Consider the following 12,462-nt stretch of genomic DNA (forward strand, 5'->3'; position numbering starts at 1 on the left):
TTAAATTTCACTGTAAACGGTTTAGTTCTTTATGTAAACATTTTATTTCCAGCATTTTAAAAGTATTACAAAAACACAAATCTCAAGCATTTAATTTAAAATTTATAAGATGTCCTTTTATCCAGCGATTCTTCTCGGAACGCCATACAAAATGATGTTTCGGCTCTCTCCTGGCTGCTAATCAGTCTCTCTCATCCGGTCTGTTCCCTCCTATTTGGTACTGGCTGTAGCCTTTCCCAAAATTGACCAATTCCTTATTGTGGAAACTGATGGTTAATTTTGGGAGGGGGACGGAATCTAGACAGTCATTTCGTGCCTTTGTACAGTGTTGTATGAATGCTATCCGAACTATTCAGATAGAAGTTACTACATTGTTAAAACAACACCTAATCAAGCAGGAGATAGCTATTTCAAACTCCGATCTGGAACCAAAAATGTACATAAAATTTCATTTTCTCAATTACTGCAGCACAATACAATGTCCAACTACAAACTATCACTACATTACAAAAGGGTTAAAACCCTTAGGTACCAATTCAGGCTTTGGTCCCTAATAATGTTTCACATTTAGTGAACTTTAAAAGTTCACTTCCACTCCAAATGTCACTTCAGTAATGAAATATAGCCAGTGTTCAGGTCTTGGGATCGCCTCTTCATTTTGTATGTCAAATCATCTATCCACAATGACATCAGGATGTTTTCTGAGCTCTCTCTTCAACATACAATTGCATCTATAAAAGAGTAAAAACAAATTAAGTACAACTCCAAAAATGATGCCGTAGTATTACACGTACACAGTTTCCTGCAGCATTATTACAATATAGAGTTAGAGTCAGACAGCACAGAAACAGACCCTCCAGTCTAACCAGTCCATGCCGACCATAATCCCAAACTCAATTCATCCTGCCTGCCGGTGCTTGGCCTATATCCCTCCAAACAGAGTTTAAAGAGATATTGGCATCATGTTCCTCAGACATAACTCATGAAGTAGTAGTTACAGAAATCTAGGTTAGCCATATTGGCCACTGATGATTCAAACATTGATACTAGTGGCCTCCATTAACACCCCACGTTACCACCTAATCCATTCTTCTGGTCAAGAATTCCTCCAATATCTGACGAGTGTACAATCAAAGATCATGAGCCACTATTGCATGAATCACATACAGAACATGCCTCACGAGAAACGTAACTATTACCTTTAAGATATCTGATGTCATAGTTTTTAACGGGATTAGCCGTGGCTCTCGCATGTTCACCTCCTGTTCGTCAGCATGGATCCACGGGAAGTCCTACACCGGGAACAAACAAATAAGGCTGAAACATAATCTTAATTGATGGTTATAATGCATTTGTTCTTGTTTTTGGGAAGTTTATCATTATCCTGGACGCCCAGAGACAGTAGTCTGTGTTGGTTGACCCTGAACCGCGAGTCAGTTATTGTATTGGTGTTGCTAGAATTTGTTGGATAGCAAACTCCAGGGTATTATCCAATGACAATATTAGATCAAAGATATATATTAAAGCTAGGATAGCGAGCAACTTGAAAGAAACTTGCAGGTGACACTATTCCACATGATGTTGCTGCTTTTCGTATTTCAGTAGTAGGTCAGAGGACTGTGTGCAGTGTTTCCAGGTCTAGGTTCGAAGTAGTTGTCTCCTGCACGATTAGGCATTGTTTTAACAATGTAGTAATTTTTTTTCTGAATAGATTGGAAAGCACTAATACACTGTAGAGAGGTCTCTTTTCATTTCTTCAGATGATGTGAGTTTTGCTGGCTAGCTAGCATTTATTTCCAGTCCCCAATTTCACTACAAAAAGGTATGGAGAGCTGTCTTCTTGAAACACTGCAGTCAATGCACTGTAAGTAGACCCACTATGTTTAAAAAAAAGTTCCAAGATTTTCACCTAGAGACAATGAAGCAATAATAACAACATTGGTCCAAGTCAGACTGACATGTAACTTGGAGAAGAACTTGCAGGATAGGTATTCCCATGAATCAGCACAGTTAATCCCTGCAAAATTCTGAGCCTCTGACCAGCTTCTGTATAGATGATCCTGCCAATTTCTGGACAATGATAATCTGGATACGGATGGTTGAAACAAGCTTAACACAGATGGGAAAGAGGGTGAATATTGAATTCAGTTCATAGCGTTTTGTAGCATCCAGGAGGCTGCTAAAACACAGATAGATGGCTAATTTGGCGATACAACAAGGGATGCACTGGCCAAGAAAAACTTTGAAATCAAAAAAGCCACTGTGCACCAGACACAGTACAAACACAACAGCCAGGTGCTAATAACATTAGCATAATGTAAAAGGCACCAGTTATTCTGGACAGACATATCCCAAAACCTTATCCATTAATCAAAGGAGAGGCCAAACAGAAAGGCACTGGGTCCTGCTACACAAAGAAACTAACAATAGCATGCCATAGAACATAGAACAATACAACACAGAACAGGCCCTTTGGCCCTCGATGTTGTGCTGATCGGTGAACTAATCTAAGCCCGTCTCCCTACACTATCCCATCATTATCCATGTGCCTGTCCAAGGATTGTTTAAATCTCCCTAATGTAGCTGAGTTAACTACAATGGCAGGCAGGGCATTCCATGCCCTTACCACTCTGAGTAAAGAACCTATCTCTGACCTCTATCTTAAATCTATTGCCCCTCAGTTTGTAGTTATGCCCCCCTCATACAAGCTGACGTCATCATCTTAGGAAAAAGACTTTCACTGTCGACCGGATCTAATCCTCTGATCATCTTGAATGTCTCTATCAAATCCTCTCTTAGACTTCTTCTTTCAATGAGAACAGACCCAAGTTTTTCAACCTTTCCTCATTAGACCTTCCCTCCAGACCAGGGAACATCCTGGTAAATCTCCTCTGCACATTTTCCAATGCTTCCACATCCTTCCTGTAATGGGGTAACCAGAACTGTATACAATATTCCAAGTGAGGCCGCACCAGCGTTTTGTATAGTTGCAGTATGACATTATGGCTCCAGAACTCAATCCCTCGACCAATAAAACTTAACTTCAGAGATCTATGCACATCCACACTACCAAGAATTTTTCCACTGACCCAGTATTCTGCCTTCTGTTATTCTTCCCAAAGTGAATCACCTCACATTTAGCTGCATTGAACTCAATTCTGCAGTTTATCCAGGTCCCCCGCATCCTGCAACATTTTTCCACACTGTCCATTACTCCAACGACTTCAGTTTCATCTTACTAACCCAGCCACCTATGCCTGCATCTAAGTCATTTATAAAAATGACAAACAGCAGTGGTCCCAAAACAGATGCTTGTAACACACCACTAGTAACCGGTTTCCAGGCTGAATATTTTCCATCAACCACCACTCATTAACTTCTTACAGAAAGGCCGTTTCTAATCCAAACTGCTAAATCACCTCAAACCCATGCCTTTGCATTTTCGCCCAACAGCCTACCATGTGGAACCTTATCAAAGGCTTTACTGAAGTCTATGCACACCATGCCAACTGCCCTACCCTCATCCACATGCTTGGTCACCTTCTCAAAAATTTCAATGAGGTTTTTGAGACATGTCCTACCCTTGACAAAACCATACTGGCTATCTGCAATCAAATTGTTACTTGCTAGATGATTATAAATCTTTTCCAATACTTTTCCTACAACAGACGTAAAGTTCACTGGTCTATAATTACCTGGGTCATCTCTACTGCCTTCTTGAACCAGTGCACAACATTTGCAATCCTTAAGTCCTCTGATACTAAACCTGTAGACAATGACAACTCAAAGATCAAAGCCAAAGGCACTACACCTCCTCCGTAGCTTCCCAGAGAATCCTCAGATAAATCCCATCCGGCCCAGGGGACTTGTCTACTTTCGCTCCTTCGAGAATCGATAACACCTCGATCCTTTCCAGTCTAATATCTCATATCTCATTTTTCTCCTCTACAATATTCTCCTTTTCCTGAGTGAATACCAATGAGAAATATTCATTTAGCACTTCTCCGATCTCCACAGGATACATACAACTTCCCACTTCTGTCTTTGACTGGCCCTATTCCTATTCTAGTCATCTTTTTATTCCTCATATACCTATAGAAAGCTTTAGAGTTCTCCTATATTCTACCTGCTAAAGACTGCTCGTGTCCTCTCTTTGCTCTTCTTAACTCTCTCTTTAAAACATTCGTAGCTAATCTGTAACTCTTCATCGCCTTATCGGAACCATCTCGTCTCATCATCGCATAAGCCTCATTCTTCCGCTTAAAAAGAGATGTAACTTCTGTAGTAAACCACGGTTCTTTTACCTTATAACTTGCTCCTTGCCTGACAGGGACATATCAAGAACACGCAATATCTGCTCCTTAAACCAGCTCCACATTTCGATTGTCTCCATCCCCTGCATTTTGCTACCCCATTCTATGCATACTAAGTCTTGCCTAATCGTATTATAATTGCCCTTACCCCATCGATAACTCTTGCCCTGTGGCATGTACCTATCTCTTTCCATTGCTAAACTAAACATAATTGAATTATGGTCACTCTCTCCAAAGTTCTCATCCACCACTAAATCAAACACCTGGCCTGGTTCATTACCAAGAACCAGATCCAGTGTGGCCTCCTCTCTTGTTGGTCGACATACTGTGTCAGGAAACCCTCCTGCACACATTGGACAAAAATTGATCCATCCAGAATACTAGAGTTATAGCATTTCAGATGGAGCATCTAAATGATTGACCCTCGTTTCAAACTATTAAGTGTATCTCCATGACTGGCCAGAATTATACTAAGTTCCAGAAAACCATCTAAAAGATATAAAAACAGGGTTCACCTGCAGACTTCACTCTTGGAATCTCAGAGCAAATCAGTACACATGCTGGAAACTGTACTGAAAACAAAAAATGCTGGAGATTACAGCAAGTCAGACAGCATCCATGGAGAGAGAGCAAGCTAATGTTTCGAGTCTAGAGTTGTCTGCAGTGACCTCTAGCCTTTGCTGTTTTCAGTTGCTTGTGGAATCTTGTTGAGTCAAGTGAGGCCTTGTGGAGGAGAACAGCATGGCAAAAGGGAGAGACCCCAGTTGACCATCCAGAGGAAGAGAGGCAGAAAGCAGCTTCACAGACCCAGAGACAGAACCCAAAGAGCGATTGCATAAATTTACAAAAGATTCAGGAAGTATTGTAACCTTAAGAGGCCAAATAGATTTGAGGTAGTATGTTTAGTAGTAAAGATTATTGTAATTTTGTTCCAAAGAAAGTGAGACTGTTTTGCATTGGTACTGGCTTGTGTTGGTATTAATTTCTCCACTTTGGTATTGTGGGACACCTGGGCAAATTCATTCAGAACATTCTGGTCAGAGTTGTCTAAAATATTTTAAGGCTGATTGTTGACAGTTCCTGCAGCAACCCCATCCAAGATGGGGAAATTTCCAAAATAATCCTTACTTGCACCATGTGGATGACAGGGATCAAGAGGTGTATCATTTTTCCTGATCACAATGACAATAGGCAATTCAGTTAAGCATATGGGCAGTGGTCACGGTCAAAGGAGGTATTTATGGAGCTACCTATTCCCCAGATTTACACAAATGCCCACTGTCATATTCAAGAAAATGTGAAGTATCTACAGAACTCTGCTCTGATGCAGTGACCAGGGAAAGTCTTCACTATCTATAATCAAGTGCTTTTGAGATTTTAACACAGAAAAATAACTCATTGCTAGACTATAGACTAAAGTGGCAGAGGATTGCAGTTTGGAATCACTTCTGTTTGTAATGATATAGATGTGGTTTTCAAGTCATTGGTGTTAAAATAGCAGGTGATACAAAAATAGAAGGAATAGTTAATTCTTTAAATTTAAAGGAAGTTACAAAAGAGTATTGCTGAGATCATGGAATGGGCTAACAGAAAGCAGACAGAATTCAACTTCAGCATGTGTAAAAGTGAAGTATTCTGGTAATCAAATAATAGTTCAAATTGTTTCCAGTTTCGTGACATGAAGTGCAAGACAAATTGGCGATGAATAAAATTTGAGATTTAGATCTCAGTTGATTCAAAGTGAGCTAATAGCTTGAAGGGGAGGGAACAATTTATCCAGATAATACAGCTAAGATGGTAACCATGATATTGACAGAGGGTGACGGACAAGGTAGAGTTGATGTCATCAACCTAAAAATGGCAATTAAGTTCATGTCTATGGATTTTAAGGAGGATAGAGTCAAGGATTGATCAAAGGGGAAACTCTGAAAGCGTGTGTGTAGAAACCGCAAGAGAAACCATTGTTGGTTATGCATTGGTGACATTTACACAGTCCAAGAGTATTAGCCATCAAAGACGGAAACAATGAAAGATGATGATATGGCCATCTGTGTCAAACACAAGAAGCGATAATGTAAACCATCACAGAAGACCAGCATGGCACAGGTTTTCATTTCAAGGAGTACACGATGCCAGTAAATTTTAAAAGATGGTGTAATTCAGTTCTTTTTCAATTGGTGAGTGGGACAGGGGTGCTGCTGACATAGCCAATATTTGTTGCCTACCTCTACTTGCTCTTGAACTAAGTGGTTTGCTAGGCCATTCAGGCAGACAACAGGTAATAGTAAATTTCTGTGGATCTGGAACCACATGCCACCTGTGAGTACAAGAAAAAGACTGAGTGCTGAGTGGCATGGTAGAAAGACAATAATCTCCAATGTGAGCAAAAAGAAGTAGCTAGTAATTGACTTCAAGAAATGGAGTAGAGGGCACACCTCTGTCTTCATCAATTGTGCTGAGATGTAATGGTCAAGAACATCAAGTTCCTGGGAATGATGATCATCAACAATCTATCATTGTCCACCCATATCAACAGAACAGTCAAGGATGCAAAACACGACCTCTACTTCCTCAGAACACTAAGGAAATTCAACATGTTCACAAAGACCTGTACAACCTTTCATTGATGCACCGCGGAAAGCATCCTAACCGGATGCATCACAATGTGGTGTGACAACTGCTCTTCCCAAGACAGACAGAAACTACAGAGAATCATGAACACCACCCAGTCCATCATGCAAACCAGCCCTCCATCCATTAACTTGATCTATACTTCCTGCTGCCTCAGGAAAGCAACCAGCATAATCAAAGACCCCTACCATCCTGCTTATACTCTCTTCCACCCTCTTCAGTCAGGCAGAAGATATAAAAGTTTGAATACACAAACAAACAATTCAAGAAAAGCTTCTTCACCACTGTTACCACCCCAGACATTTCATCAGACCTCCCAAATGTTAATGTTGAACTCAGAGGGTGAAACTCTGTATTCTGCATATTGTTTTGCTACCCTAATGCCCTTTGTATGATACGATCTACCTGTATACCATGCAAAACAACGCTTTTCACTGTATCTCAGTACCTGTCACAATAATACAATAAACTCAAACATGTAGGTCAGAACAGGTAAGGACAGCAGATTTTCTTCCCTAAAAGACGTTAGTGAACCAGATAGGTTTTTGCAACAATCATTCTACTACTATTTGACACACATACTAGCTTTTATATGACTAGCTTTTAAATTCCAGAATTTAAATTTCACCATTTGTTATGGTGGGATTCTATCCCATGTTCCCCAAACAGGAGCCTGAGCCTCTAGTGACATCACCACAATGCGACTGTCTTTGAACAAAGGAAATTATGAATAATGTAAACAGCCATTGACTTAGTCACACTTGGAAACATAATCTCTCCAACTCGAAACATGAATCATATTAATGTTCACTATTAACCCATTGCACACCAAAGATTATATTCCATTGCAGAGTCTACCCAGATATTATGCTCACCTTTATCACTTGAATTTTCTCCATATTTCGTGTAGCAACATCTCGGGTATGAACCAACACAGTGAAGGTACAACCTAGAAATAAACAACACAATTCTAATAAATACAAAGGAGATAAGATTCGGGGAGAATTTATTTCAGCTTCTGCACTAGGAAATTCCAAAACAATACTAAGAGAGAGTAATGCCACTTCAGTAGCACAGCAAAATAATCTACAGAGGCATGCAAATCAAAAGTTGCCAGGCTGAATTCCCAGTGTGTTAGCTTCAGGAGGAGAAGTGGTTAAAAAAAGGTAGAAAGTACTTTTTTATTCCTTCAGTCAGATTATACTCAGTCAGTTTTTCCCTGGGTGTCTAGCTGAAGTTGGCAAAATTCATAACTTGGTAAAACAATGGGTGAATAATTCATAGCTTGTACAACAGGACTGTGTGTGTTCCTGCCACCAAGCACAGACTCACCTGGTGGGTTGCTATCAAGAATTGCATCACAGACACTGATCTTCAGTATCGATGCTCGAAGGAGCTGCTCAACACGGGAAAGCAGTGAGTCAGAGCTGTAAAACAGCAAATATACATAACAGATACATAATCCAATCAATTAAAAATATGGTTGTTTTTTTGTCCCTTTAAGTACTCTGTCCTTAACTTCTCTTTCCTCCATTTTACATCACACTCCTTCTGAAGGTACTGACTCATTTGGGCATTGCTGAATTTGCATTAAATACTCCCTGGTAGCTAGCCATCAAACGTGAGCCTCAAAAGAGTTTATTTGACTATAGGAAGAGCACAGCCATGTGTGATCCTGGCCTCACATGTAAAATTCTACATACTCTAGAGAAAATACCGACACAGATTCCAAAGCCCCTCTACTCCGAAATGGTTGATTTTGCTCTTTATCACTTCCTAATATTTTTGTAGAGAGCCCTGAGCCAGCCAGTCAGTCATCAGCTTATGTATTCAGATAAACAGTTAGTGCTTCCCTAAGTTTGCCAAACTCCTCAATTAATCAGAAATGGGCTATCAATTTCTGGGAGGATGGCAGAGGGGGAAAATCGTTTCCGTCACAATAAAATTAGTACTAGAAAATTAACAATGCTGAAAGTATCTCACCTGACAGACAAGAGAGGAGGTTGTGATATCTCAAAAACAAAGCGCTCTACAGGATGATGCTCTTTATCCAGGATCACTACCACCATCCGATCCACTTCATTCTAAATAGGACAAAAAAATCACAGATCACAGTGCACAGGCAGCTCACTATCCAAGTATTAACAAACAGGCATGAACAAGGTTGACCAAAAAGCAGACAGAAGAAATCAATGTTTTATCGGAATGCAGGGATGTTTATAAAACTAGTTGTTCAAGAGTAGAGTGGACACTGTCAGGGCCACATTTATTGTCTCCTTCTTAATCCTCAGCACACATGTTAGTCATACAATAGCATTAGATAGAAAATTTCAAGATTTTAATCCGATGACAGTAATTGAACAATAGATTGCCAGGTCCACACGGTATGTATTTTGAAGGGAACTTGGAGATAATTGTGTCTCAACAAAATGTTTGCTTTTAATCATATATTAGAGGTGCATGCTTTTAACATTACCTTGAAGAGTTGCCATAGTTCATCATTATGGAAGGGATCATAATAAAGTCCAGTAGTAGGGTCATCAAGCAGACTACTCAGTCATGAATGCTATCAAACCAAGTGTTCGTGTGACCTCTCAGGGTAGCTAGTAAATGTTCTATTACATTCTTGACTTTTGCCTTATAGAGGCTTTGAGGAGTCAGAAACTAGGTAATTCAGCACAGAATTCCCAGCCTACTCTTACTCAACTTTCCTTCCTAAAGCTATTTACCAGTACATTAATCAATAACAAAAACAGATTTTAAAAAGCCCTCTCTGCCATACAAACATTTGGGATAGATAAAAAGTCAGCATGTAGACAGTAGCAAATCAGAAACAGCTATTGTACACATTCTAGTATAAGTAGCTATGCATCTTTAGAAGAAGACATAGTATGTAGTGAGGATAAGGAGAAGTAATTGGAACCAAACTAACTCAGTGGAAAGCAATTTCATATAAACTATACACAATTAAAGAAACAGCCAATTAAAAGTCTTCCCAACCTTCTCAATCAGAGGCTTGATACAATGCAATGTGTCCTGGATGTACTGGTTAAGCTCTGGGTGGCACGACATCTAGACAAAGTGAGCAAAGGGTAAACAAAGCAGTATTCAGAATTTTTTAAGTCATTAATTCATAATTGCTCCATACTAAACAGACTCAAATGATGCATCCGAGTAGCAAAGAGCAACAAAGTTCAGGGCACAAACTATCTTAGTCTGAAATCGTCTTCTGCAGCATAGCAACAAGCTGGAATCTCATCACTTGACTCACCTGGACAGGTACATTGTACTTTTTCCTCTTCTGAAAGATTCCAATTGGATAAACCTCACGAACATACAAGATCATATGAATAGCTACTTCCAGAAATTCACACAGTACATCTGCAACAACTGAAGAGAGAGGCAGTGCAAAGATAAGACCAGCTGCACATAAAGATACACAAAGATATTGCAGCACATCCAATAAACAGCATAGTGCTTGTTTAGATATTAGTTGAATGTAGAGTTAGGGAACACAGTTATAGAGGCCTCAGCATCTTTGTACAGGATGCAAAAGAAACTGAATTATCCTCATTCCACATCACTAATTAACTTTGACTCAGATATGATATCAGGTGAATAGGGGATCGGATGCAGTTATGATGACCACCACTATCCATCAGCCATTTGGGCAAGCAGCAGCCAACCATGCAACTACCTCCCAAACTGTAAGCATGTTAGAAGGAAATGGGAGTTAACTGAAAATAAAATAGTTGGGGATTTTGTTACAATTTCAATATTACTGATAGTGAGAATATCAAAAACTGCACCTTGTCCAAAATTGAGGTCCTGTCGTGTAAGGGTGGTCATGTTTACAAACACCTGTCAAATAAAAAAAACATTACAACTAATCCAGAGAGCAGTGTCATATTTTCAGATGAACAATGTGTAACAAATTCTCCAAGGCATTTAACAAACAAGATAATCAATAAAAAATTGACACGAAGACACACAAGATTTAAAGTTAGATGAACAAAAGCTTGGTCGAGGAGAGTTTTCAGGGAGCATTATAAAGGAGACGAGAGCAAGATCTTTTCCTCCCTGTCTCAGCACAATCCCCTTTGGAATATTTATAGCGATTTTTATTGATAATTCAACAGATCAACACTTCGAATATTATTTCAATGCAAATCCAATTCTGTGTTTAAATTGGCCCAAGACGATACTGCCCTATAAATAGGACCAATTTTGTTCTGTAGTCAGAACAAGACAGGTACAAGAGGAGACGACAACAACAGAATAGTTGGGAATGATACGTGGACAAAACCTTAACCGGACACCCAGATATTTGGTTCCGTACCCCGGCCTATCCGAATACTAAGTCGATTGCTGATCGCCGTTCACACTGCTAGCGACTGATTACACTTCGGATTGATTCTGCCGACAAGCCCATTGTTCCGGGATTCCCCCCGCCCCCTAGGCCGCATCCATCGTGGGCCCCTTGGGCCTGACCTTGCCCTGCTGCGCCGTACGCCGTGATGTCATCAGCCTGCGTAGCGAGAGCGCGAGCTTCAGTTTGAACCTAACGGTTTCGCGCGAGACAGAGTGGTTCTGGTCTGTCCACCATGTGTCCACCTCTCTCCGCCTTCACACCGCCCACCTTCACCCCTCCATCGACACTTATTATCCTCACCTTTACACCCTTCGCACTTACCAAACACTCACCAACCTTCTTACGTTCCCACCCACAGATCTACACCGTCACCCCGAGACCTTGCCCTCTATTTTTAACAAAAGCGCTCCCGTTGACACATTCACCTCTCCCTTACAGCTCCTTACCTCATCCCGTTCACCTTCCTTTCTTCTTCACCACACACCTTCCATTCTCTCACATCCAACTCGCTCCAACCCTCACTTTCACCTCACCTTTCCACTGTCACATCTCATTCCCCACACGTTCCACCTTCATCTCCATGCCCATCTAAATCCCACACTCATCTAAACTAAGTTAAAAATCACACAAAACACCAGGTTATAGTCCAACAGGTTTAATTTGAAGCACTCTAGCTTTCGGAGCGACGCTCCTTCATCAAGTGATTGCGGAAGGCTCGATCGTAACACAGAATTTATAGCAAAAATTTGCAGTGTGATGTAACTGAAATTATACGTTGAAAAATTGATTGTCTGTTAAGCCTAATACCGGCATCTCCAAATCATCTAAACTATATCGGTGTGGGCTGGAGTCACGTTTGGTAGGCCACAGTGGGTAAAAATTGCAGGTTTTCCTTCCCTGAAGAGTATTAATGAACTACATTTGTTTTACTGACAATTCCTAGTTGCTATTAGACTAGCTTTTTGAATTCAAGATTTATTAACTAAATCCAAATTTGATCATTCGTGTTTCTGGAACTTTGGTCCCTGGAATACCAATCCTGTGATAATGCCTGTACTCCATTAACTCTTCCTTTTTACATTAGTAACAGAAATAATGTATTGTTGATTTTCTAATTGTCAAGTTCTGTTTCAATTCTTCACCAAA

At 40.2% G+C, this 12,462-nt stretch overlaps 1 protein-coding gene across 2 annotated transcripts; it reads right to left on the reverse strand.

Moving 5' to 3' along the window:
* Positions 1 to 20: 20 nt before the first annotated feature.
* mad2l2 (mitotic arrest deficient 2 like 2) lies at positions 21 to 11,451 on the reverse strand. 2 transcript variants are annotated; one of them, XM_060851973.1, is made up of 9 exons: positions 11,284 to 11,451; positions 10,754 to 10,805; positions 10,216 to 10,334; positions 9,945 to 10,016; positions 8,928 to 9,028; positions 8,277 to 8,371; positions 7,820 to 7,893; positions 1,200 to 1,292; positions 21 to 731 (listed from the first exon to the last, which is right to left on the reverse strand). In XM_060851973.1, the coding sequence occupies exons 2-9, from the start codon at positions 10,791 to 10,793 to the stop codon at positions 690 to 692; spliced, it is 636 nt and encodes a 211-aa protein (XP_060707956.1). In that variant the 5' UTR covers positions 10,794 to 10,805; positions 11,284 to 11,451; the 3' UTR covers positions 21 to 689. The 2 variants fall into 2 exon arrangements, with proteins under 2 accessions (XP_060707956.1, XP_060707957.1); XM_060851974.1 differs by having other exon boundaries at positions 11,251 to 11,451.
* Between the last annotated feature and the right edge of the window lie 1,011 nt (positions 11,452 to 12,462).

The sequence above is a fragment of the Hemiscyllium ocellatum genome, chromosome 37 (genome assembly GCF_020745735.1).
Source record: "Hemiscyllium ocellatum isolate sHemOce1 chromosome 37, sHemOce1.pat.X.cur, whole genome shotgun sequence".
Lineage (NCBI taxonomy): Eukaryota > Metazoa > Chordata > Chondrichthyes > Orectolobiformes > Hemiscylliidae > Hemiscyllium > Hemiscyllium ocellatum.

What these genes read in the sequence shown, in the direction of transcription:
- mad2l2 (XM_060851973.1), bottom strand. Translation starts at nt 10,793, where the DNA reads ATGACCACCCTTACACGACAGGACCTCAATTTTGGACAAG. An exon ending in GGACCTCAATTTTGGACAAG is followed by an intron (nt 10,335 to 10,753) that starts GTGCAGTTTTTG and finishes CTCTCTCTTCAG; the next exon opens with TTGTTGCAGATGTACTGTGT. An exon ending in CCTCCTCTCTTGTCTGTCAG is followed by an intron (nt 8,372 to 8,927) that starts GTGAGATACTTT and finishes GCTGTTTTACAG; the next exon opens with CTCTGACTCACTGCTTTCCC.